At 38.7% G+C, this 27,400-nt stretch overlaps 3 protein-coding genes across 5 annotated transcripts in view; 2 read left to right on the top strand and 1 right to left on the bottom strand.

The window, feature by feature from the left end:
- Nucleotides 1–2,841, bottom strand: part of ctdspla (CTD (carboxy-terminal domain, RNA polymerase II, polypeptide A) small phosphatase-like a) — a 44,283-nt gene extending 41,442 nt beyond the window's left edge. The window contains exon 1 of one of the 2 annotated variants that reach the window (XM_053611461.1): nucleotides 2,285–2,841. In XM_053611461.1, coding sequence (XP_053467436.1) covers nucleotides 2,285–2,360 — 76 coding nt within the window. In that variant the 5' untranslated portion in view covers nucleotides 2,361–2,841. The remainder of the gene's footprint in view (nucleotides 1–2,284) is intronic. The other variant, XM_053611459.1, reaches the window with a different exon arrangement.
- Nucleotides 2,842–5,850: 3,009 nt separating this feature from the next.
- Nucleotides 5,851–14,068, top strand: LOC128599978 (sperm-associated antigen 6). Of its 2 annotated transcripts, none has more exons than XM_053612061.1 (11): nucleotides 5,851–6,000; nucleotides 6,563–6,658; nucleotides 7,592–7,758; nucleotides 9,334–9,517; nucleotides 10,568–10,773; nucleotides 11,217–11,390; nucleotides 11,574–11,726; nucleotides 12,393–12,572; nucleotides 13,463–13,579; nucleotides 13,674–13,819; nucleotides 13,929–14,068. In XM_053612061.1, the coding sequence occupies exons 1-11, from the start codon at nucleotides 5,976–5,978 to the stop codon at nucleotides 13,990–13,992; spliced, it is 1,512 nt and encodes a 503-aa protein (XP_053468036.1). In that variant the 5' UTR covers nucleotides 5,851–5,975; the 3' UTR covers nucleotides 13,993–14,068. The 2 variants fall into 2 exon arrangements, with proteins under 2 accessions (XP_053468036.1, XP_053468035.1); XM_053612060.1 differs by having other exon boundaries at nucleotides 12,381–12,572.
- Nucleotides 14,069–16,382: 2,314 nt separating this feature from the next.
- gars1 (glycyl-tRNA synthetase 1) lies at nucleotides 16,383–27,369 on the top strand. Its single transcript, XM_053611920.1, has 17 exons — nucleotides 16,383–16,661; nucleotides 17,954–18,055; nucleotides 18,363–18,465; nucleotides 18,569–18,710; nucleotides 20,074–20,162; nucleotides 20,577–20,653; nucleotides 21,262–21,407; nucleotides 22,002–22,151; nucleotides 22,242–22,404; nucleotides 23,467–23,631; nucleotides 23,722–23,830; nucleotides 23,932–24,076; nucleotides 24,189–24,274; nucleotides 25,030–25,139; nucleotides 25,220–25,313; nucleotides 25,412–25,602; nucleotides 26,887–27,369. Exons 1-17 carry the CDS (start codon nucleotides 16,413–16,415, stop codon nucleotides 27,010–27,012), a joined length of 2,247 nt encoding a protein of 748 aa, XP_053467895.1. The 5' UTR covers nucleotides 16,383–16,412; the 3' UTR covers nucleotides 27,013–27,369.
- The last annotated feature ends 31 nt before the right edge of the window (nucleotides 27,370–27,400 follow it).

Here is a 27,400-nt window from a genome sequence, read left to right as displayed (position 1 = left end):
ATGTATAACGTAAAGGCAAAATGAAAGACAAAAAGGAGGGAAAAAATGTTCAGTTGAGCTATACTCTGAGATATGTGATATGTGAATCTGGTTGTGTACTACCTCTATACTTTCATGTAGCTCTTTTCTGAATTTCACCACAAATTGGTGTCTCTGCAGTTAAACTACTGTGTGGCTCGAAGGTTTTGAGTTGAAATCCACAAACTGCCAGACAGTCAATGTTAGGTCAATGATCAAGACTTCACCATCAATTGATCAACTGCGTACTTTATTCGATTTTCTTAGCTTGTAAGTCGTTTTAGATAACAGCATCTACACTGTACAAGATCCCGATAAAATCTTGACTGAATTCTATAACAGACTGTGTGATTTGCTTGTCCGATTATATGACGAGGATCCTCTAACGATAGCGAAGAAAACGACTCCTTAAATCATCAATCAGCATGGTCCGGGCATGAGAAGAAAACAAGCTCGCATAAACAGAGCCATTTGAGCCGAGTGAGTGTTTTTTACCTAGGCTACTCAGTTTAAATGTTATCATTTTACTGGCAGTTGTATTTGTTTAGCTCTGCTGTCTGTTTTATCTCTGCACCAATGTTATTGAAGAGGTGTGAATTGTTTGCCCAGCAGGGGGCTCAAACCCCTCCCCTTTCCCATGGTCCTGCTCACCAGCAGCTAAACAGAGTCAGGATACTCTACACACAGAAACCCAACAGTGTCCTGACTAAGCTTATAACAGGCTTCATTCAAAGTCATCATAGAATTCATTTGTTTATAATGATTGAAAATGCCCAATAAGTCAATTTCCATTCCGTCAGCACAATGATCTGCACTAGTCTGATAGCTCTGGATTGCAATGAGCAACGTGCCTTATACGTCATACGGTTAGATGACCACGCTATAATGGTTAAAAAAAGCTCTTCAATAGCTTTCAATACCAGAAGTGGCAGAAAGCTGGCATTTAAGCCAACTTTGGAACTCTGTTACTGCTGCCGAGCTCGTTACGTTTCAGTCCCCAGGTCAGACACTTTTTTTTCAATCAAATTTTTTTGGGGGAAAAAATGTATAAACGTATTTATTTATGTTTTAAGATATTGTGAACCTGTTGTGCATTTTGCTTACAATATTAAACCTCTGTTCCTAGCTTAGGATCAAACCCAGAACCTGGAGCTACCTGCTGAGCCACCATGCCCCATAGGGTCGCGGGGAGCCTATCACAGGGACACATGGCGGGGGACACCCTGGATGGGGTGCCAACCCATCGTGGGACATATGTGTACACACATTCACACACTACAGACCATTTGGAAATGTCAATCAGCCTACAACGCAGGTCTTTGGACTGGGGGAGGAAACCGGAATACCCGGAGGAAACCCCCAAAGCACGAGGAGAACATACAAACTCCGCAAACACAGGGCAGAGGCAGGACTCAAACCCCCAGAGGTGTGAGGCAAATGTGCTAACCACTAAGCCACTGTGCCTCCACCATGCCATCCATTGTTGTTATAATAATAATAATAATAATAATAATAATAATAATAATAATAACAAGAACAGTAGTAGTAGTACTGATGTTGGTATTTATTATTGTATAATATTTGTGTAATGATAATAATAAATGATAACTAGTAGTAGTAGTAGTAGTAGTAGTTGTTATGTTGGTATTTATTGTATAATATTAGTGTAATCACAACAACAACAACAATAAATGTTTCATCCCAAACATGGACATAACACAAAATCTCTTTCGACTCATTTCAAATGTCAAAATTTGAATTCCCACCTTTGCATAATTATAACATAAATGTAAACTCTAATCAATATTGGAATAATCCTGCTTGAATTTAATTGCCCTGTAGCACAGACACGAGCTTGACGCAGTAATGAAGAGCTAATATTTACACTTCACTGTTGATCTACTAACCTTCTAGATGAATTAAAAATAACAAATAAAAACATTATTACGCATGTGTTTATTTATAGGGCCAGTTGTGTTTCTGTGATTAACGATGCTGTTTAAGGAACTGCTGCTATTGTTCATTATATAACTGAAAAAAGAGAAGAAGAAAAAAAGTCGCGTGCGTTAATTAAGCTCTATTCATTTAAATGGATTTTAGTGTGAATGTCAATAGCGCGTGCTGCTGGATCTCTGCACTCATTAGAAATGTGATGCAACAGTGTTGCATTGAGATTCCTCTAATAAACCAAACCCCATCATCAACATCAACATCAGCCAGTGTGTGTGTGTGTGTGTGTGTGTGTGTGTGTGTGAACATCTCTCACCTTTTTCTTGACTCGAAGAAATGATTTCCTCCTCCTTTGGATTTGCTACCTGGGTAATGATGGACGTGTTGTCCATGGAAACGGGATTATTTTCTTGTTATTTCAAGAACAAGTCCTCGCTTTAAGTCGCCTGCTTCACTGGAATATGCAGCAGCTAGCCCTGCCTGCTAGCGAGCTAGCCAAGAATACTGTCCCGATGTCAAAGACACACACACACACACACACACACACACACACACAGCCGTGTGTGTACTGCTTTCTCACATCAAAGTCCACTTTGCATTGATGCAAAAAAAAATATTCTCTGTCAAATGATCGAAATCTGCAATAAAAATTAAAATAATCAGCTGCAAATAAAAATTAAAATAATAATAAAATTACACAGAAAAAATAACAGGCGCATTTGCGCTGCCAATTTGGGTGCAGTACCAGCTCCTCCCTCAAGATGGCGCCACAAATTTGTTTACTGTTATTTGTAAAATTGCTCCACTGAGCAACGTGTTGTCTGAATCATTTTACTTAAACCAATGTCACGTGCCCCCCGAAAAAGAAAATCAGCTCAGTAGCTCGATCAAATATCTTAAATGTGTTCATCTTTTTTTTTCTTTTTTCTTTTTTTTTTTAAATCCGTGTTTATCTGAAAGATATATTCTGACTGTACAAACAGATTGTATGTATGTATCACCTACAGAACAAGAAATGTGGACTGCTGGTTACTACCAAGAAAACAATTTTTCCCAAATTATTGTTTTACCATAATGTACAGTATTCACCCTATTAAATGTTTCTACATTTTAAAGTAGAATTGAAATGAGACTTAATTGGGATTACACATCAAATTAGTTTTAGCTTGCTAATGAAGAATTACTTCATTAGCATATTTTGTCAGTAGCTGAGTTCATGACACTGAGTTTATTGCTCTAGTTTGCCCCCTAGTGGAATAACAGCGACTAACACTTTAAAAATCTTCCACTTCTATTAGCCTAAACGACGATTGTAACTGTAATAAATATAATTATGTACGGTTTTTAATCTAAATCAAGAATAAATTCTTTATAAGTAAATACTAGTTTGCCTTTTTCCATTTATTACATAAAGCCGACTTCAGCAGTATGTTCCCCTGTAATAATGTTAGCTAAGATACTTTTTTCACTATCAAACCAAAGTACGCATTTAAAAAAAATATTTCCCACACAATATGTAGTTTATACAGAAATATAAGTTCTAAAAGATTCAACTAAATTATAAATTAAGTTACAAAAGACTTTTGTCTGAACAGAAGCAGTGGAAAATTCCAGAAAACGAATCTTAACCAGATACGCCTGTTCCCTTTAAGGTGTACATTTCAGCATGCTGAGTTTCCCTTTATCATTTTTATTCATTTATTAATTTTTTTAAGAGCAGGTTTTTGGAAGATGAGAGGAAACTGGAGAACCCAGATGAAACCCACACAGACACTGGGAAAAAACATAAAACCCATACAAACAGTAACGCAAGCTTGTTCTATTTATAAAGATTTACTAGCCTATGACTTGCATTCATGTATATATTAGCTAGCATTAAACACCCAAAAGCATTTATTGTATGGTGTTACATTGAACATTGAACAGCTTCTGTCGGTTTTATGTTTAGACATATTTCCTAATATATTACATAACTGCATTAGCTTTTATGAGGTATCTCTTTAGCACTGCCTATCCAATCTGATCCCTTTGGCTCTTTATTCATGCATGCACTAGAGAGCTTCTATTGCACTGACACTGAATCATGATGAACTCCAGCATCCTGTGATTATGGAGAGTTATTGAATTTCTTGTGAAACAAATATGACTCAAGAAAAGACATCCTGGTAAAATATCACCCAGCGTGCTGAAATACACTCATCACTGTTGCTGTGCCGGCTGTGAGGTGAGCACTTCAAGCTTTAATGGGCTCAAAGAGTAAATCTACATGATTTATTACTGTATGTTCTCTGTATTTCACCTGACACTTGGACTGTTAACAGAATTACAGCGCTGGACTCTTATATAGTCCAGTCACGGTTCCGAACACAGTGGATTCAATCTGAGACCAAGGTCATGTTTTTTTGGACTTCCCCTCAACTAGTTTTATAGTACGTATATCTTAGAATTTCGGATAACAGAAAAGTTGGGTATTTTAGTGTGTGTGTTTTTTTTAAATAGGTTTTGCAGAACTACAGCATTTTACCTGGGTTAAGTGGAATAGTAACTGAATGTTTTATGAAGGTGGTCTTGATCTTTAATAAGGAACCGAAGGCTTACCCCCATGGGAACTAATTTAACAGGCGTCCAGTGTAACCATGTCATCTTATTGTGCTCATCTCTTATTAGGGATTCAATGAGATACCTAAAAAATGTACATGTTGTATGTGGCTTTATAAACATAATATTGAACACAAACATTAGTTGGTGTTCAAACAGTGAATTCCATATTGTATATTGTGGTCTAAATAATACAATATAAACAATTCAAATATGTTGTATTGTTTGTGGCTCCTCGTGGATTAGTTAGAGTATAACAAACCATGATCCATGGACCATGGACAAAATGTTTTTAGGAAACTAATTGTGAAATTCATACATCAAATGGTCATGTCTCAGTAGTTAGTACTACAGTTTTATTAAATGTGGGCAGTTTTTGAAAAACATGGCCTGGTCTTTTTCCTATCTTCAGCTGTCTAGTTTCGGTGAGCCTGTAGCCTCAGATTCCTGTTCCTGGGTGATAGGAGGGGAACCTGATGTTGTCTTCTGCTGTTGTAGATCATCATCTGCCTCAGTGCTTGATGTGTTGTGTGTTCTGAGGTGCTTTTCTGCTCACCATGGTAGTAAAGAGTGTTTATTTGAGTTACCGTAGCCTTTCTGTCAGCTGTTTATTGGTTTTGTGCACCATTCTGTGTAAACTCTAGAGATTGTTGTGTGCGAAAATCCCAGGAGATCATCAGTTTCTGAAATACTCAAACCAGTTCTTCTGGCACTACCAACCATGCCACAGTCAGAATCACCGAGATCACATTTCCCCCCTCATTCTCTTGTTTGATGTAAACCTTAACTGAAGTTCTCAACCTGTATCTGCATGATTTTATGCATTGTGATGTTGTCACGTGATTGGTTGATCGGACAGTTGCATGAATGTGCAGGTGTTCCTACTAATGTGACCGGTGTATAAGTTATTATGTGCTTATATTGCCACCTTGTGGAAATGTATTGAATTAATATTTATTCCAGTTAAAATATACATATCTATATACACAAATAGTTTACATTTGTGTATATTAGACCTTAAAATATATATATATATTAATGTTTATCATATATATGTAGCCGGTGTGTCCTGCCTAGCCCGGCTACATTGCGTTGTGTTCTGGTGCACAATAGACACTGGACACAGGCGTATCTTTTGGAATTTAAAATTCTGCCTTCTACCTAGCAACATTTACTACATAGTGTATGAAATAATGGCTTCTACATGGTACTCAGTGCACTTTAATTCCAAGAAGTTACCATTGAGGATTCAACCCAAGCCAAGAGCACTCTAGGTAATACTTCCGGTTTGTCGTCATGGTAACAAAATTCTAAACAGTAACAGAGAGCGAGTGAATTGTGGGTTTATGTTACGCATATAAAAATTTTTCTTACTTATTTCAAAGACTCACTCTGGACTGATTGAAACTATGAGCCAGCGACACGTTTTACAAGGTGAGGAAGTATTTTCGAGCTGTACATTTAAACACTCTATTTAAAGCATTGGGGTTATTTAGCTTTTATAATTCTCAGGTATTTAATCGTTAATTCAGTAATAATTGTAGATTATTGTTGTGCTTTGTTATATGTTGATCTTTGAAACTTTTATTTGAAGTATATATGGATGTAGTAAAACTGAGATGTGCTTCATTCATACATAAACAAACAAATTATTATTATTATTATTATTAATAATAATAATAATAATAATAATGCTACATTTGCATTATTATTATTATTAATTATAATATACATAATAATAAACAGTTGTATTATTATTATTATTATTAATAATAATAATAATAATAATAATAATAATAATACAAATGTAGCCTGTCTTTAACAAAACATCCAAACAGATTTAATCTCTACAGCCCCAATTATACACTCTCAGAAATGAAGGTATGAAATTAGGAAAGTGCACCTGGTGTACCATTAGTTAGTAGTGGTCACGGCTTAAGGTCCCATTATGTACAATAAAGTCTATTCCAAAATTCTAACATTTGAAATGTTTTAGTTTTTGAGCAGTACCAGAAAGAAAGGATGAAGTTCGTGCAAACAGTTGCAGAGCTTGCAACAAGACCTCAGAATATCGAAACACTTCAAAATGCAGGTAAGTGATCTTGTTGATCTTTTGCATGTTGTGGGGAATTGAATGTTAATAATAATAATAATAATAATAATAATAATAATAATAATAATAATAATCCTCATCTCATATCTTTATTCATATACTGTAGCACCTTACAAATCACAGTTCAAAGTGCTTTACAAAATGGCAAGTCTATAAAACAGTACAAAAATAGATGTAAAGGAAGCGTTTGATTAAAATGTTAGAAAGTTAAAAGATCAATCTTAATAGTTAAAAAGTAAGTGAAACTATATGAAATATGAAAATAGAGCAGGGGAGAGTGAGGGTGGTGGTAACAACTTACAGGCTGGAATTTAAAACAAGATAATGGCCAGACTGGATCGAGCTGACTAATATGGTAACCACTCTTTACAACCATGGTGACCAGAAAAGCAACTCAGAACACACAACGTGTTGAATCTTGAGGCCGATGGATTCCAACAGCAGAAGACCACATCACCTTCCACTCCTGTCAGGTGTCTGAGGCTACAGTGGGCACAGACTCATCGAAACAATAGTTAAAGTGCAATAATATATAGTATATAGTCTCTATTTTTGTTTAAAACAAATGTGTTATATTACCATTGTGGTTTATGTGTTTGTCTTTTTTATCTTATTATAATATTGTATAAATACAGCATATAATATCTTATTATTCTGTGTAATACAGTATGTAATCTCTGTTAACACAATGAGAGCTCAACATTTGAGTCAAATTCCTTGTATACTCTAGTTTACATGGCCAATAAAGCCTGATTATGGTTCTGATATGGCAATATCGATATTTTAAAATTTTCCATAAAAAAAAAAATTAGAACAGAGGTCTTGTGAAAATATTGCTGACTGGACAGATTTCCTTTCTCATATCCAGCATTCTCTCTCTCCCTCTCTCTCTCTCTCTTTCTCTTGCTTCAGGTGTGATGTCCCTCCTGAGGCCTCTCCTCTTGGATGTGGTCCCAACTATCCAGCAGTCAGCCGCTCTGGCTCTTGGAAGACTCGCCAGCTACAGTGATGACCTGGCCGAGGCTGTGGTGAAGGGAGACATTCTGCCTCAGCTCGTCTACTCGCTGGCCGAGCAGAACGTAAGGCGTTATAGCTCTTGTTTTAAAACAACGGATTAACTGGTGAGGAGCTGGGAATATACCTGCTAATGCAGTAGACCTCAAAGTTGTCTTGGTACAGTTGCCCTGATCATTATACTACAGGCATGAAGAAATAATCCAGTAGATAGTGTTCTATAAAACATCCTCAGTCCACATGGCAGACAAAAATGGCTGTGATATAAAATCCATCCATCTTCTACCGCTTACTTCTACCGAGTTACTTCAGGGTCGCGGGGGAACCTGGAGCCTATCCCAGGGAGCATCAGGCACAAGGCGGGGTACACATCAGGCACAAGGCAGGGTACACCCTGGACAAGGTGCCAGTCCATCGCAGGGCACGATCACATACACACACTACGGACACTTTAGACATGCCAATCAGCCTACCATGCATGTCTTTGGACTGGGGTTGTTTGGAATGTCTTGAAACCGCAGTAACCGGAGAACAGCACGGGGAGAAACTCCCCGCACACATGGCCCTGGCAGGGATCGAACCCCGGACCCTGGAGGTGTGAGGCGAATGTGCTAACCACTAAGCCACCGTGCGCCCATGATATAAAATACAAACTGTTATTCATGCCTTTGATGCCTTGGGTCAAGAGAGTTCGGTTTTGTTCTCCTCCTCAGGAATTTTCCTCAGTAACAAGATACTAAAATATTGGTGACGCAATTCTTATTTCTTCATATGGATTCTTTTAACAATTCCAGATTTGGGAATATATGCTAATGTTTGCTGCTACTCTCAGCACAAGGGTTTCTCAGTTTGTCCCTTTGAAGGACTCTTTAAAGATTTTATGTAGGACCCTTCATTCTTACTTTATAAAGAGTATAACCTTTAGAAAGCTAGAACTGTTAAGCGTGTATAATATATTACAAAAAAATCAATTTCTTTAATTGAATGAAAATTGAACAAAGAAAAAAAATGTATACAATTTTCAGGTCACCTTTAAAGTTGCAGTTTGTAATATATAAAACTGATTCTGGGCCAGCATTCTGAGAAAGAAAAAACAAACAAACAAAAAAAACAGTTCCTTAAGGTTTCTTTGGGTGGGTAAGTGTTCTAGCTTTCTAAAAAGTCCTACCTTTAAACCCCTTTGTCAACAGTTTCCCCAGAGAGACAAACTAAAGAACCCATTGCTGGTACAAGATTCAACATTTATACATACATAATGAACATATAAATAGATCCAACTACTGTTTACATTTTTTCTGGTCCAGAAATTAGCCCCACACATGGCTGGAACCATAACTACCTTTTTTTTTTTCCTTAAAAGGGGACTCAGTATTCATTGGTCATATGTTTAAAGGGCAGAGGAAGGCTTGTCACAGTTTTATTTGCAGCTTAAATTTACCTTATGGACAGCAGAGATCGCTGAAATTACAAACTGCTCCTTTAATTTTACTGACATCATATCAGAGCAACCACACTGCGTTATTTTACAAGGGTTTTAAGCAAATTATATTTTGCTTAAATTTTCACACGATTAATACGTAATATTTAATATCTGCATGTGTGCTCTCATGTTGTGCTGTAAATGTGAATGTATTCCACAGCGTTTCTATAAGAAGGCAGCGGCGTTTGTTCTCCGTGCCGTGGCGAAGCACTCACCCGAGCTGGCACAAGCCGTGGTAGACTGTGGTGCCCTCGATGCTCTCGTCATCTCCCTGGAGGAGTTTGATCCTGGAGTGAAAGAAGCTGCTGCATGGGCACTGGGCTACATCGCTCGCCACAACGGCTGTAAGTCTGAAGATTTCAAAGCAACACCTCCTACCTCATGATATAACTAGCTCTGAGGACATCAAGGTCCGGATTTCGGTAGTTTCAGAAGGTTTTGAAGTGTTTTTTTTTTGTTGTTGTTGTTTTTTGCATGTATATGTGGGGTTTTATGGTAATCAGCAGATCCTTAACGGAAAAAGCTGCTGCTCATCTGTTTTAGTTAAGATCTAGACACTCAGAAAGTTTACATGCACACTTTATTATTTATTACTGTACGTTAGATGTTCTTCCTAGAATATAATATTCATTTTGCATAAGTTTGTTCAACTAAAACAGTCCATTTCTATATAATATACAAAATAATGAACATCTCAATTCCGTGATTCAGAATAACTAGATAAAGTAGATGATTTATAAAGAGTAAGATCTCTACTCTGTTGTTGTTGTTGAATATGAAGTCAGTTGACAATTTTGGGATTGTAAAATATGCAAGGAAAAATTTAAAAAATGCTTCATAAGATTTTAAGGCTGATAAAAAGCATAATAATAAGTAAATGTACTGTATATTCTAACAAAGGATCTCATATTGTGTGATCCTTTAATATGAAGTTAATTCACAGTGTCATTTTTCAAAAAATGTTTAGAAAAAAGGCTATAAGATGTGAAATTTCCTATTTTTGGAGACTTGCCAATTGGGTGGTCTTCTTTTGTTCCGAGATGGAACTGTGACTTCTGTAAAAAAAACAAACAAACAAAAAAAAAAACCCTTTATCCATTTTTATCAATAGTAGTGTGTCACACTGTGTCAGAAACCAGTTTGCGTAAGGACAAAACTAGTAACCTTAATTTTCCATTATTAACTACTTTAGCCTTTATTGCAAAACTTTAGAAGCAAACTGCAGACATCAAACAAGTTTTGGTTCATTGACAAGAGGGAATTTGAGTAAAAGTCATCTATTCTTTTAATTTAATGAAGCTCTTCCTTAAAATCTGTAATGAAAGTTGCATTAATCTTGAATCAGAAACGAAATAGCAATGCCCGTTTTTTCCTTGATGTTTTCTATCACGCAGCATTGGCTCAGGCGGTGGTGGATGCAGGTGCTGTTCCTCTTCTTGTTCTCTGCATCCAGGAGCCCGACAATGCCCTGAAGAGGATCTCTGCTTCAACGCTGAGCGACATCTCCAAACACTCGCCAGAGCTCGCACAAACTGTAGTGGACACCGGAGCCATTGCACACCTGGCGCAGATGACCCTGTACCCAGACGCCAAACTGAAGGTCAGAGTAACAGCGTAATCTGTAATGCTTTGACAAGATTTTCCAACCCGGCACAATTTGACTAAATAACATCTTTAAAATGATATTTATATTAGAGAGACTGTTTATATAGATGTCCACCTGTGCACACAAAGACCAGCTAGACTTTATATAGCTAATAGCCTTAGTGAATATAAGATGTATTGTGTATCGTAAATTATATCACAGCGCTGTTGAATGCTCGATTCTGATTGGTCTGAAAGTGTTGATCATTCTTCTATAACAGCAGCGCTGACAATAGTGCCGATGTGTTTCAAAGTTTAGAGGTTTATCGCAATGTGCTTGTTTTGATATGTTATTCTTTCTGACGTTTCTATCGTGGAGACGTTTATTTAACAATTATGGAAGGAGTCTCTAGTGTCAGTGATTTGTAATGGTCAGTAAGTTTTACTTCTTCTATGTAGAGGCACGTGTTCTCGGCTCTAGGCCAAATCTCCAAGCACTCTGTGGATCTGGCAGAGATGGTGGTGGAGGCTGAGATCTTCCCTGCTGTACTGGCCTGCCTTAAAGACCCAGATGAATATGTGAGGAAGAACATCAGCACGCTGATGCGAGAGATCACAAAACACACCCCTGAGGTACCTAATATGGCCACTAAAGCATTTTCAAGCAAAAAACATGGAGAGTGAACAACTGGAGACCACATGTGCATTAATATACACATTGTATTATTCAGTTTTTTTCACTGGCATTTTGGTTTGTTTTTTCTTAGCTCACAAGTGTGTGTGTGTGTGTGTGTGTGTGTGTGTGTTTCACTCAAGTTATCCCAGATGATCGTGAATGCCGGCGGTGTAGCAGCTGTGATTGATTATCTAGGGGACTCCAGAGGGAGCGTGCGATTGCCTGGTATCATGATGCTCGGCTATGTGGCTGCACACTCTGAGAACCTTGCCATGGCTGTCATTGTATCTAAGGTCGTCTGCTACTATAAGCTCTATTTTATATTTCAGATTCTTACACTGGCACATGAGTAGATACAGGGCGGTTTGCTCCATTAGGTATGGAGAAATGCGTATGTGCAGGAGTTGGAGCAACCTGATAAAGTATGGGCTGCCTTTAAAAGGTTATTTGAACCACATACCTCTCATTATTGCTGATATATGAGTCTATCTCTATTCATGGAGATAAGAGCTTGGTCTTGTATGACTCAAAATTTTGACTGTTGCCAAGGTGGTCGCTGATTATACTTGAATAGAAGTACTTTACCTTTCTGGTAGATGGTAGTTCCACACTAAATGATTCCATTTATTCATTTGACAGATACATTTACAAGTAGGTCAGCATCCAATCCAGTCACAGATCCAACCAGTTGAAGTTTAAAGGTCTTGCTTAAATGCCATCAGTGTCTCTTTGGCAGCAGCGGGATGTGAACTTGTAACCATACAATCATTAGTGCAGAATCTTAACCAATGAGTCACTAATTAACAGTAGAGTCATCAAGCAAAATTTTTACTTAATCAGTACTTATATCACTCATATTAAGTTTGTGATTATAATTTGTGGTAATGTATCAGCACTGAAGTTTCTCCTCTCTGCTCTTTCCACTACTCACCTGAACACTCCACTAGGGCGTACCACAGCTGGCTATCTGTCTGGCAGAGGAGACGGAGGATCACATGAAGGCTGCAGCAGCCTGGGCACTGGGGCAGATTGGCCATCACACACCTGAGCATGCAAGAGCTGTGGCCATGTCTAACGTGCTCCCCAAACTGCTGAGTCTCTACCTGGACACACAGAGCTCTGAGGATCTGAAAGTCAAGGTGTAAAGACTCACCAAAAAAATGGCAAAATAACTCAATTCTTCAAGGAATGGACTGGAATCTGATACTGATTTTAACACACTCTTGTTGACTTAGGTCCTAAGGAAATATAGGGCCCTGAGTAGATATAGCTACATATAGCTACTTAGGGTCCTATGAATTTAGGGCCCATGGAATATAAAACCTTAGAGTACATAGGGTCTTTGAATATAGACCCACATGGCTGTAGGGTCCTGGTAACTTGTAAATGTAGAGCCCTTGCAATATAGGCCCTGAGAATAATAGGAGCCCTGGAACATAGTTATGTAGTCCCTAGGAATATAGGGCCCTGGGAATGTAGCCCCTAGGAACATAGGGCCCTGGCTATATAAGTCCTTGCAATATAGGGCCCTGAGTATATAGTCCCTAGAAATATTGGGCTCTGGGTATATAATCCCTAGAAATATAGGGCCCCTGGGTATATAGTCCCTAGAAATATTGAGCTCTGGGTATATAGTCCCTAGAAATATTGAGCTCTGGGTATATAGTCCCTAGAAATATAGGGCTCCGGGTATATAGTCCCTAGAATTATAGGGCTCCGGGTATATAGTCCCTAAAAATATTGGGCTCTGGGTATATAGTCTCTAGAAATATAGGGCTCCAGGTATATAGTGTCTAGGAATATAGGGCCCTTGGTATATAGTCCCTAGAAATATTGGGCTCTGGGTATATAGTCCCTAGAAATATAGGGCTCTGGGTATATAGTCTCTAGGAATATAGGGCCCTTGGTATATAGTCCCTAGAAATATAGGACTCTGGGTATATAGTCCCCAAACCAAAGACAGCTAAAGATACATTAGAAAGCATAGTTTTTGGTTGTAATACAACAAACATAATCTCTCTCGATGCAGGCAAAGAAGGCTTTAAAGAGTATCCTTCAGAAGTGCACTTACGTTCCAGCACTGGAGCCGCTTCTCTACGAAGCTCCCAGCAATGTTCTCAAACACGTCATCTGCCAGTTCAGCAAGGTCCACTGCATGTTCTCCACTAAACACATAATGTTTCTTATTGAAGGGTGGCTGTGTGAGGGAATCATTGATCCTGTTGGTTTGTGTCCTGCAGGTTCTTCCACATGACAGTAAAGCACGGAGGTTGTTTGTAACTACCGGAGGACTGAAGAAGGTGCAGGAAATTAAAGCTGAGCCCGGGTCCGCTCTGCAGGAGTACATCAACGCCATTAACACCTGCTACCCCGAGGAGATAGTCAGGTTTATAACTGTTCTTAACGAACATTTATTCATGGCAAAATGGAACAACTGCCTTCTACTTATGTGTATTATGATGCATTTTTTTCACTAGTTTTTCTTTCCTTAACAGGTACTACTCACCTGGATATTCAGAAGCACTACTGGAAAGGATCGATAACTATCAGCCTGTTTAGGACAGGAAGTTCATCTCCATGATTAGCACTTTTTACTGCTTTATGAAATAATCTTATTAAATTCAGGGCACTGTGATATTTGGCATTTGCATTTGATTATTGACCCTATGTTGCAGCACTGTATGTAGTATACTGTCAAATGTGTTTTGAATATTTTTCGTGTTTTGTAAAAAGCAACAATGCTTTTATCTAGCATTTATGCTGTAGACTACTAACTACACACATCACTTATTTTGTTGCTTTCAAAAATGTCACATTTTTATTGATAATCATCAATAAGAAATCACTTAAAATTGAGAAGTAGATGAATAGTTGAGTAATTCTAAAGCATTTATCAAATTTAAAAAATGAATATGAACAGTGTGTGACGAAACTGCAGATACTGATCCGAAAATAAAATAACACGTTTACAGAATGGCGAAAGTGTTACTGTGAAAGCGGACGATATGTGTACCTTTTCCAGCTATTTCATCATACAGATGCGGTTTATTTTTTGCCTATCCGCATTCGGACAAACCCCGCCCCTGTGCTATGATTGGCTAAAAGGTCATAAACACGATCCATTCAATGATTGGACAATGGAGTAAGGCGGAAGTGAAGATTGGGACGAATATGGAATAAAATTAAGTGACTTTTAGGCGTCGTTTCGCTTTTTTAATTTGTCAGTTCAGTTGTAAATAATGACTTTAATCGTTTTACATGGTTTTATTTTTCCCAAAAGTATTTTTGCTAACTATATTATGTAAATTAGTCATTTTTAACCATGTGTTGTAGATTTATAATGTGCAGTTTTCTGTGACGTTATCATTCACTAAATATATTAGTTTTGCTTGGTTTTTATTAAAGAGGATTTGACTGCCATAGTCTGCTGAAGGTTAGTACAGCATTAGAGTCACTCATAAAGCAATATACTGTAATAGTTATTGAAATGTTATAGAAAAGTGTCTAACCTTCATCTACTTTTACTTGCATGTATCCTCATCTTCTGTAATAATAATTAATTATTATGTTTGCTAATAATAATAATAATAACAACAACAACAACAACAACAATAATAATAATAATAATAATAATAATAATAATAATAATAATAATAATAATCCATCCATCCAGTTTCTATACCGCTGATCCTACTGGGTCGTGGGGAACCTGGAGACTATCCCAGGGATTATCCCAGGGAGCATCGGGCACTACTACTACTTCTACTACTACTTCTACTACTACTTCTACTACTACTACTACTACATTCATTCGTTTTTTAGTAAGCGCTTTATCATGGTTGCAGGGTCGAGTTTATTCTGGTTAACACCGATCATGAAGTGGGAATACACCGTGTCCAACACAGAGCACCGTGCACACACATTCACACTAAGGGGCAATTTCCATCCATCCATCCATCTATCTTCAACCGCTTACTCCTTTTCAGGGTCGCGGGGGAACCTGGAGCCTATCCCAGGAAGCATCAGGCACAAGGCGGGGTACACCCTGGACAGGGTGCCAGTCCATCGCAGGGCATAAGGGGCAATTTAATGTAGCTAATCCACCTAAATGCATGTTATTGGGAAGTTGGAGGAAACATGCGGAGAAACTCCACACAGATCGAACCTGGAATGCTGGAGCTGTGAGGCAGCAATGCAACTTACTGCCTACTGCACCAGCATGTTGACTAATAATAATAATAATAATAATAATAATAACAACAACAATAAGGATGATAATCATCATCATCATCATAATAATGCATGTGTATAGTATAACTTTCAAATGAAACAGATAAGCAAAATAAAAATGTAGAGAACAATAAGACAGATCCATATGAGTCATTAGGTTGGCAGAAAAGATGAGTTTTTAGCTGTTTTAAATCTCAGTAAAGTACTGGTTAATGATATAAATAACTGCATGGCAGTGTTGCTGTAAATCACTGTCAAATATTTGTTAATGATGCCAATCCTTTTTTGTTAATCTTATGCAAATCATTTTTGTAAAAAAACAAAACAAAACAACTAATGTCTTTAAAACACATTAAAAATACTGAAAGACATGCCCCCTTTTTATTAATTATTACCTCCATCTGCTACAAACTAATTGAAGATAGAGCGCTGGTTTAAACACACAAAAAAAATAATTTTCCACAGATGATGTAATTATTTTTTATTTCTTATTGATTTGTTACTGTTTCCGTTTCTAACCGGTGTGTCGACACCTTTAACTACGGTGAAATCTGTCCAATCAGTGCCGTGCTTGTGCCTCTAACGCAGCAAATCCGACCGAGGAGGCGGGATTAACTAGAAACCTACCGACCAATCCTAGCGCAGGACTATGGAAACATCTAGCCAATCTGCGCGCAGGAGGCGGGGTTTATTTTCAACAGAATACGGGTAGGGGAGAAAAACAAGGCGGTTTCGCTGCCTGGTTCCACATGCTGCGGAGAGCGACGTCGGCAGTGTTGCGGAGTGGGTCCCAGATTTCAGCCGCTGCCTTTTTAATCCGCCCTTTAGTTAAGCCTCAGCCGCTCTGTGCTGCAAGTAATATCAGACCTTTCTCTCTTACGTCCTGCTTGAGCAAGAAGAAGAAGAAGAGTCTGTGGTTAGAGCAGCGTGAAGGACAAAACATGGACGGTACCATCGAGGAGATTCTAGCTCCACTGAGACAAGCAGTGAAGGAGCAGGTTAGAAACATGCACACTAGTCTCATTTATGTTATACTAGGATGCATTTTCAATCTTATTTGCATATGATTTAATAATTGAGATGCTCAGTAAATAATAAATGGGGTTTTGTTTTCCATTGAGGAATGTTTACTCACCGGAAATCCATTAACGCAATAATTAAAATCAAGTTCAATAAAACCGGAAGTGTATATATGCAGTGATTTTCATAACCGTATCAAGACCTTTTAAATTCTTTGTTTTGCTCTTGTATCACAGTTTCATTTCACTTTCTCTCCCTCCTGCATTGCCACGTTGGAGCATCTCTCTGACAGGCTGTGTCTCAAATCACTCTTTCACTTCCTACGTGTTAGGGCTGTTCTGGTTTGACCCTAGATGGTATGATCACGGTTCCTCGATATCATGGTGGACATTAAAGGACTATTCAGTTTATGAAAAAACGTATTACGATCCACTAATACTTGGCAGATATTTCCGAGATGTCGGAGTTTATCACGCCGTCGTTATAAGGTGATGGATACGTCAACTGAAAGGAACAGTGGGGTGCGTCTCGATCAGCTCCCTAGTTCAGTAGTCAGGGCTCTGATCAGGGAGTCGGCTATTTTAAGGGCTGTCTCAATTGCAGGATCTTTCCAGTGCACTAGAATGTTCGCTCCCTGAAATAATCCCACAATGCACTGCAAAAACCAGAGAGCATTGATACTCACTAAGTTCCCTTACTGGATATGGCGTCATGTTTTCTGAAGGCGCTCATCCCAGGGAGAAAAAAAGGCAGACGAACTCTCGGCCAACTTCGTCTGCAAATGTAAGTGGTTTGTTATCGTTGTCGTGGCTCTCAAGCGATTACTTACATTAGCGATATTTAACTTTATTTGATGTTCTATATACGTTTAATGATTTTAAAACCTCCTCTAGCTACTGTAGCCTTCGGTCCCACTTGAGTGAATAAGCTAACGGATTTATATGCCATATAATGTCAGGGAGATATCGGTTTTGATTGTTGTTGATAAATGCCAGTGGTGTCGTTTTACAACGCAAATACGTGGTCATGTCACCGAAAATTGAGTCTTGGGTGTCCCGGTTGTGTAGTGAGGCAGGGTCCTTAGCAGTGCTCGAAATCGTGTATACGATATACTGATTCACGACCTATGCAGCTAGGGAGCTGATTGAAACACACCCATGGTGTGGTGAACCCCAATAAAATCAAACTCCTGCATGAATCCCAATTTCGTGTTGGTGCTGAAGACAGAACGCAACTCGGTTTGATCGCTGTGTTTTCTCCTGGTGCGCAGGGCGATCTGGTGCGTCAGATGAAAGTTGGCGGAGCTCCCGACGTGGACGTCACCAAAGCTGTGGCGGAGCTCAAAGCTAGGAAGAAGGTCCTTGAGGCAAAGGTGGGAGCTGTTATTTCATTCATTAACTACTAACAGTTACGTTTTGCTCAAAGGTCCAACAGCCTACAGTAATAGTCTGATTGTTATCTAATTTCTGCACTTATTTGATTCAAGTAAACAACATGCTACGATATCTTTTAAATGAAAGATGCTGGATTTCTGACAGATACTTGCGTGTGATGTTGTTTGATTTTTCTCCATCTCCACATGTGAAGACGTCTCTGCGCCTGCCTTTAACCCGGCGTTAATTCTTTTCCGTCAGTTCACCATGTTCGCTTATTGCACATTTATTCTTGCGTTATTCCAGGAGCTGTCACTGCAGGCTAAAGATGACGTCGTGGACAGAGTGAAGATGGAGGACACGTTGAAGAGACGCTTCTTTTATGACCAAGCGTTTGCCATCTACGGAGGTGAGGTTTCGGCACCTAGGATGGAAAAGTTAGATGCTTATGATGACGTGACGTTTTATTTAATGGGAGTGTATAAGTGGTTTGGTGTGTGTGTGTGTGTCAGGCGTGAGCGGTCTGTACGATTTCGGGCCGGTCGGCTGCGCTCTGAAGAACAACATCCTGCAGGCGTGGAGGCAGCACTTCATCCATGAGGAACAGATTCTGGAGATCGACTGCACGATGCTCACGCCCGAGCCCGTCCTCAAGTGAGTGCTCACCGAACACTGTAAGATCCTCATGCGGCTGGTGCATCACCAGTTACTTTATGGCTGGCGGCGCTTTTTACAGAAATTCTGGCAGAATATTTATTCTCACAGGGACTAATGAAACCGTGTCGTCACCTGTTTGGGAGGCGGAGCTTTCTGGAGAAATTGTCACATGGTATTGCTGGCATTGCTCTCTGTGTCTCGGTTAGAGCTGCATCAAAATTCTCTTTCACTTTACCGTCGAGTGAGGGAACCCATCGCTAACAGGAACCAATGGAACTCAGGATCTTAGATTACTTAGTCTTAGATTAATCGATCAGTTGTTAACCCTCTACTGCATGAATTATTACATTTATATTAAAAAAAGTTTTTGTTAATGTATTTTTATTACTTTAATTAGTTTAAAAATTGTGGGGGGTAGATGGTAAATTGTTGCCATATGGCAACAATGTGCAATTGTGGAAAGTATCATATAGTCCAGTGGTTTTCAAAGTGGAGGCCGCCAGGGGGCCTCAACAATTTGGTGTGAAAAACAAATAAATACATGATTCTCACTCTCAGACAACCACACACACACACACACACAATCAATTCCTAATGTAATATAAAGATGGAGGAGATAATTATTAATAAAAAGTGGGGATATCTTTCAGTATTTTTAATGTGTTTTAAAGACATCTCGCAAAAGGGGGGCCTCGGTCAAATGTTAATGCCATTTGGGGGGGCCTTGCCCTGGAAAAGTTTGGGAACCTCTGATATAGTCAAAACTAACACAAAAAGTGTGATTTTTTTTTTTCTGTCACCTAGTAAGCATTTAAGGTATATCTAGAAATGAATTACAGTTTTAAAGCGTGTGGATGGATTAACTCTCTCAAAACACATACAAAAATTAGATCCGAACATGTTTTGGGTGAAAGATCTTTTTAACTCCCTCTTGAATTCTTTATTCGTTCTCCTGAAACTTAAAATGTAGAAAATAAGGTACAATTGGAAAATGTCTGAAATTAGTAATATAGTCAAATTAATGTAAAGTATTAATTTAAATAAAAATTTATGTAAGCAAGTAAAATAATAATTTTGTATTATTGCCAATCAAAAAATGTGAATTAAATTAATTGTTGCCGCATGGCAACACCATGCAATAAAGGGTTAAATTCTCGTTCCTCAAATCACAGCTTCGTGTTAATTAACTCGTTCAAGTTAAATGTTTCATTGACGTTTCCATAGTAACGGCTAATTCACAAGGACTGCTTGATGTTGAGCCACCTATATGTGTCATGAATACGTTGTTGATATTTCAGACCGATAGTAAATGCAGAGCTCCTGGATACAGTTAACTTAAGCGTCGTCGGTTCTCTTTCAGGACATCGGGGCACGTGGAGAAGTTCGCCGACTACATGGTGAAAGACGTGAAGAACGGAGAGTGCTTCCGTGCCGATCATCTCCTGAAGGGTTTGTGAAGAATAGTTTGAGATAATTGTTCGGATTTGTTGCTTTACCGTGTCATACCTAATTTGTATGGAACGAAGGCTACGCTGTGCGATTAAGTATACCTACTCTAGATACTTTGGGTGCTTGTGACACAAAATGAACCTCTGGCTCATCCTGATCAGACATTTCCTAGGAGCAGGTTTTCTAATGTAAAACTGCTGGCATGACTGCATTACAGTGTTTATGATGTGGTTTAAATCTGGGTGATGGTGAACAGTTAAAGAGAATCCTATGATTGTTGAATCTCTTTGTTTATTTATTTATTTTTGGTTGATGTGTAAACCAGTTTAGATTTATAGTCATTTATAGTCAGCCCAGTTGTTTGAAAGAACCATATTTGCGTTTTAAGGTTTTATTTGCATTTTTATGTTCTAGCTCATCTGCAGAAGCTGATGAGTGACAAGAAGTGCACGCAGGAAAAGAAGGGAGAAATGGAAGATGTCATCACTCAGGTAAGTCCTGCGTTCCTGTTTCTCATCACTGCATTCAGTGCCGAGTCTAATTCATTGTAATACAAATTAAAAAGCATTGAGACCTTTTAACGAGCAGGTTTGAGGTACATAATACGAACGAATAAAAGAAAAGAGCAATAAAAACTGTATTGTAGTGAAACACCTTCTGTGTAGCTCTGTGCTTGAGGTGTGGCCTTGTTTGTTACACGTTGTGGTTGAAATCTGTGCTCCAGATCGTGCAGTCATTTAAAACAAACTGTATAAGTGGTGGAGAATGAGCTGATGGGAATGAAGTGCCACCTGCGGGTTAAGCAGTGTAATGACATGGAAGCACTTGTGGAAAATGCCACCTTAGCTCATGCAGAGGTGTGGCAACAGGCACAATCCATCCCACCCCACCCCCAAGCACCTGATAGTTACTGTAAAAACCAGTATGTAAACGCACACACTCCAGTACATTCAGCAAGTGATTTGTGAAAGGACTGTTTCGAAAATGTCCTGCAAGCCGCCACCCCACCAGCGGGACTCCACATTGTTCCTCTTCAGGATTAGCAGGTCTGCATTTAAAAAAAATTAAATAAAATACTCCTTGCTGCTCGTCTTTATAGATGGACAACTACACTCAGCAGGAACTGGCTGATCTGTTTGTGAAATACAACGTGAAGTCGCCTAGCACCGGAAATGACCTCACACCGCCCATCTCATTCAACCTGATGTTCCAGACCTCCATCGGACCTGGAGGTAACATGCCAGGGTGAGTCAAGACAAATACTAAACGTCCAAATAGCAGAAAATACAGCTTCCTTAAAAAGCAGTTTACCACAGCACGTTTCTCAATTCTGATTGGTTAGAAGGTGGTGTTGACTCTTTCTGTAGTGCTTATCGTTTCTATGGTAACAATTCGCACGGGGACTTGTGTGGCAGATGCGCCACATAAACTGTTTATTTAGCATTTATGGAAGGAGTTTCTAGTGCCAGCATGGTGTCAGGGTTGTAAGGTTATTAATACATTGTAACCGTTGGCACATTGCTGTGGTACGAGTGCAATAAAACGCTTCAGGGCATGTTGTTATTGGAAAATAATCAACTTGTCAGTGGTAGCTCAGTGGTTAAGGTCGTGAGTTCAAATCCCAGCACTGGAAAGCTGCCACTGCTGGGCCCTTGAGCAAGGCCCTTAACCCTCAGCTGCTCAGTTCAGGACGTCTGCCAAATGCCGTAACTTCAGATGGTAACAGTTATTCCAATTTATCACAACACACTGTTGTTGATTATCTTATAATAGCACACCCCAATTGTTTTTATTCCTCAATTATTTATTTATTTATATTCCGTTGTTTGGTTTCTGCAGCTATCTGAGGCCTGAAACTGCTCAGGGGATCTTCCTTAACTTCAAACGCCTGCTGGAGTTCAACCAGGGCAAGCTGCCATTTGCTGCTGCTCAGATCGGAAACTCTTTCAGAAATGAGATCTCTCCTCGCTCGGGCCTCATTCGTGTCAGGTAGGTGAGCTGCAATTCATTACCAACCATTTATGGCTTTGTTTTTTTGTGAGCGTAGGATTCGCTTACGGGCGTTTTCAACTTTCTTAGAGAGTTTACGATGGCTGAGATCGAGCACTTTGTTGACCCAAATGAAAAGGTGCATTCCAAGTTCTCCAACGTTGCCGATCTGGAGGTCTTGCTGTACTCGTCCAAAGCGCAGACCAGCGGTCAGTCGGCCCAGATCATGAAGCTGGGGGATGCAGTGGAGCAGGTGAGGAATTAATGTGCACATATTTCCAGTAAAAACATTATAGAGTAAAAACAGTAAAAAAAAATAATGCTGTGTAGTTGTTTAGCAGATTTTTATTTAATAAAGATATTTTTTGATAAACCTGTGTTTGCAACTGTTTGATATCCATGAGAACAGAGTATTTTTGTGAATTTTTTTTTTTTTTTTTTTTTTAAACAAAAGATTGAACAATAAAGACAATTTTTCACGGACTTCTTTGCTCATATTTTCCAAGGGTGCCAATATTAGTAGGAAACCCCTAAATTAGTTCTAATGCAACCAGTTGTCATCAGAAGTCATATAATTAGCTGGAGTATGGGACAATGTTCTGGAGCAGTACCTAAAAGAAACTGTCCATAATCAACATGATTCTACCACCACCATGCTTCACTGTAGTGGTAGTGTTGAGCAATATTGGGCTTCTGCCAAATGTGACGCTGTGTGCCAAGCCCAGAATATTCTTTTGGCAAATCCCAAACGCAATTTCATATGGCTCAATGCACGTCCGTTATGCCCAGGTTTGTGGAGGCTCCAGGCTATGATTGTCCTGTGAGGCTTCTCCTGTCTGAGCTGTGGATCTTTCCAGCTACCCTTGGCCCATTGATTGCTTGTCTAACTAATTCCCTCCTTGTTTGGCCACTGAATTTTGATGGATGGCATCCTTTTCCTCAGTCACAGTTGTACCATATTCTGTAGTTGTACATAATGGATCTCTCGCTTCAAAAGATGTTCAAAGTTTTTCAACCAGCTTCATGAAGCACGTCACCAAAGAGACTTTTGTTAATGTTCACAAATACTGTAGGTCTCTCAAATAGTCTACTTGTTTGGGGACTCATTTGATGTAAAACCATCACTGAACATGCATTTTGATTTCGAAGTAAATTTATACATGGTCTAATTTAGATAGACCTTTGATTGGTGGTGTATGTAGGTTACTGGTGGGAAGATTGGTGGAAGCAGTGCTCAGGTCTCAGTCTATAAATCCATTAGTGTCTGGTGTCTTGAAAACTTTTTAGTTTGGTTAATGCTTCCACTTGTTTTTAGGGTGTCATCAACAACTCTGTCCTGGGCTATTTCATCGGGAGGATCTACCTCTACCTGACCAAAGTTGGTCTGGCGAAAGACAAAGTACGTTTCCGTCAGCACATGGACAACGAGATGGCCCACTACGCCTGCGACTGCTGGGACGCCGAAGCCAAAACCTCCTACGTATGTCCTTAAAGCTGTGAAATATTCTCTTGCGTGCAAACGTCATTACCCCGGAGTGTCCTGGTTTATTATCCGTTTGTTGGCTTGCAGGGCTGGATTGAAATTGTGGGCTGCGCCGACCGCTCATGCTATGACCTCACATGTCACGCACGGGCTACCAAGGTCCCCCTGGTTGCTGAGAAACCTCTGAAGGAACCCATATCCTTGGAGTGAAGCATTTGGTATTATTCTGCTAACTGGGATTGGTTCAAATTTGACCAGGTTTTTTTTAATCAATTACGTCCTTAACTGCGTCACACAAAGTCGTCAACGTGGTGCAGTTTGAGCCGAACAAGGGAGCCATCGGCAAAGAATACAAGAAAGACGCGAAGCTGGTCATGGAGTACCTCGCGGTGTGCGATGAGTGTTATATCACAGATCAGGAGAAGCTTCTCAGCGAGAACGGGTGAGAATCGGGTTTATACTTCGATAATAAGGGGTTAAACAGATTGACTGTAGTGATGATGGGTGGGAAACCAGGATACAGATTCCTTTAAGTATGTCGTTTCTGTGTGCAGTGAGTTCACCATCGAGACTGAAGGCAAGACCTTCAAACTCACAAAGGACATGGTGAGCATCAAGAGGTTCCAGAAGACACTTCATGGTGAGATTTAAAAAAAACCCTCCACAAGGATGAGTGTGAAATGTTCTGCTTTATATCGTTCTGAAAATTACTTGGTTTTCCTGAATGGAAATATTTCTCTTTCTCAAACAGAAGGAAAGTTCTATCATTCTCCCAAAAGTGAAAAGGGAGAAAATTGTATTTGAACGATGCTCTGCCTTCCTTTTACATTTATAACCTAATCAACTGTCTGTTTATTAGGAGATTACACATTTTAAATCTATCTGTACAGCAGGTGTAAGCGCTCGGGAGCTTCACAGATATTAGGACCGTCAATATCTGATCACAAACTGAACTGATTGAGCTTATGGCATGTAACAAAACCCTATCAAATTGTGAGGGAAAAGCGCAGCTAGCTAGCAAGGTTTTGTTAAGCTGCCTTTTTAAACGGCAAGGTGCCAAGGCAATGTTAGAAATGCCCTAAATACTCATGATATGGTATGATATGATATATCAGCACCGTTTTGGGGCAATGTATTTATCTTTTCTTGAAGTAGAGATGCCAAAGTATGTTACTGACCAAAAAACTCAAATCTGGTTCATTTTTGTCTGCTCTCAGTTCAGTTTCATTTCCATATCGCACACCAGTTGAGTTGCATTTGAATTTAAGTGTTGTAGCAAATCCTATCAGGACGCAATCTATAAGACTCATGAAACATCCAGGTATAAATGGATTCTCAAATTTCCCAGTATTAAAATCCTAAAAAAAAAAAAAAAATGTTTGTGTTTCTCCTCAGTTGAAGAGATCACCCCCAACGTCATCGAGCCTTCCTTTGGTATCGGCAGAATCATGTACTCCATTTTCGAGCACACATTCCACATCAGAGAGGGTGATGAGCAAAGAACGGTAAAATACATTTTGGTGAAACGCTTCTTAATATGACACGATTGTGAACGAAACTAACTTGACTGTTTTTTTGTACTCAGTATTTCAGCTTCCCGGCTGTTGTAGCACCTTACAAATGTTCCGTCCTCCCTCTGAGCCAGAATCAGGAATTCATGCCTTTCGTGCGTGAACTATGTGAGTGCACACACTCTTTACTGTTTTGAATGTGATTACTATGCATGTTATGTTATAATTAGTAAATGGATTTGGTTGACCTTGTGACCTCTCCACAGCTGAAGCCATGACCAAATTTGCCGTGTCCCATAAAGTGGACGACTCCTCGGGCTCCATCGGAAGGCGCTACGCCAGAACGGATGAAATCGGTGTGGCGTTTGGAATCACTATCGATTTTGACACCGTGAACAAGACACCACACACGGCCACTCTGAGAGACCGCGACACCATGCGGCAGATCAGAGCTGAGGTAACATAACCATACACATAACTGTCTTTTTTACTTTTTTATATAAAACCCCAGTGAGTATTATTAATGACGATGATAGATCTAGGTATTCTTTTTCTGACCGCGTCTGTCCACCTCTATTCATGCACATTTTAAACTTTAGTTTTATACCAGTTTATATTTATGCCTCAGCCACTAGGTGGTGGAGGCGTTATGTTGATACGTTGTCTATCTGAGATTCTCATTAGCACGAGTGAATCTCCAGAACGAGTGATTAAATGTTTGTAGGATTTATATGGAATTATCGTAACCAAAAGATGAACTGATTAGATTTTGGAACAGGTCCATACAGGGTCAAGGTCACAGCAAGGACAAATGTCTAAAATAGTTTTTCTTCTCTAGCTTCCTTCCTTTGTTCAGGTTAGAAGTATATCTTATGGGTACTTGAGGCATACCAATTAGTATGAAGTTCAAGAAGGACTGTTGCCATTAAAGTCTACTTGTTTATTAAAATATTTTAATAAATGTTTATTAAAATATTTTAATAAATGTTTATTAAAATGCATTTATCAGTATACAGTAATATATAGATCATAAATTGTCCTAATACACTTTTCTAAAGGAAACACGGGGATTGTCAATTTTTAAACAAATTTTTTAAAATCTATTAATACAGTTTAGCTATTACAAAAAACAAATATTGTACTACTTTTTATGGAAAACTAGTTTAAGTATATATATATATATATATATATATATATATATATATATATATATATATATATATATATATATATATGTATTGTATTGTATTGTATTGTATTGTAAAATGCATTGGGCGTTCATTTATATAGTAAATCTTTTAGTATATTTGTTTGGAAATGTTTTAGAAGTCCAAACCAAACATTAAATTCCTTTCAGATTTACAAAGGTTTGCTGCCTTTTATTTTATTTATTTATTTATTTTTTAAATCACATGCACATTTTGATTTCACATGCGCATGTTGATTAGCTTGTCCACCTTTTATAGGGTGCCATTTCTTTCACAGAATTTTCATTAGACTTCTATATTGTACAATTGCAATTGAAAATAGCTTGGAAACTTAATCAGTATATAAAATAGCAGTAATGCACAGTACACCAATTGTATGATTTGTGAGCCTCGTTAAACTAGATATGTGCTTAATCAACTGACAGTTTATTTTTAAATTATTTTTTTGATTTTTTTTTTTTGGTTAACCTTTTTGCCTTTTATAAGAAAATGTATTTTTCATAACTGTAAATATCTTTGGTGAATACCTTCAGGTCCGTGAGTTACCCGAGATCGTGCGAGACCTCGCCAACGGTACCACCACATGGGCTGAGATTGAGAGCAAGTACCCCATCTTTGAAGGTCAAGAGACCAGCAAGAAGGACACAGCAGAAGAGTAGATTAAGCTGCCTTACCTTGCCCTGCCTCCTACACATTGGGCAACCATGCACATTTTTTCTTTTTTTACACTCGCACCAATAGGAACAATTTAATTGCACCTGTACAATATTACTGATCATTGTGAATGATGCTCTCGGTCATCGTCATCATTGCAACCATGTTATCAAGTCATTAAAATATATCTTTATACAGCCATTGAGGTACAATGTAAAGATGGTGGTTATTGTCACGGTTTAATAAGAGAACATGTTTTAAAAGGGAAAACTGGAATTCAGGTATTGTGGATTTCACCATTTAAATCTGAAATGCATTTTTGGTTCAATAAATCAAAGCCAGCACTTTCTGGACCTCTAAAATTGTGTGAGGTGGATTTTCTTTCTTTATTTT

Source organism: Ictalurus furcatus, chromosome 23 (assembly GCF_023375685.1).
Source record: "Ictalurus furcatus strain D&B chromosome 23, Billie_1.0, whole genome shotgun sequence".
In the NCBI taxonomy this organism is placed as follows: domain Eukaryota; kingdom Metazoa; phylum Chordata; class Actinopteri; order Siluriformes; family Ictaluridae; genus Ictalurus; species Ictalurus furcatus.
The sequence above is the reverse complement of the archived record's forward strand: the minus strand, read 5'-3'. Positions and strand labels throughout refer to the sequence as shown.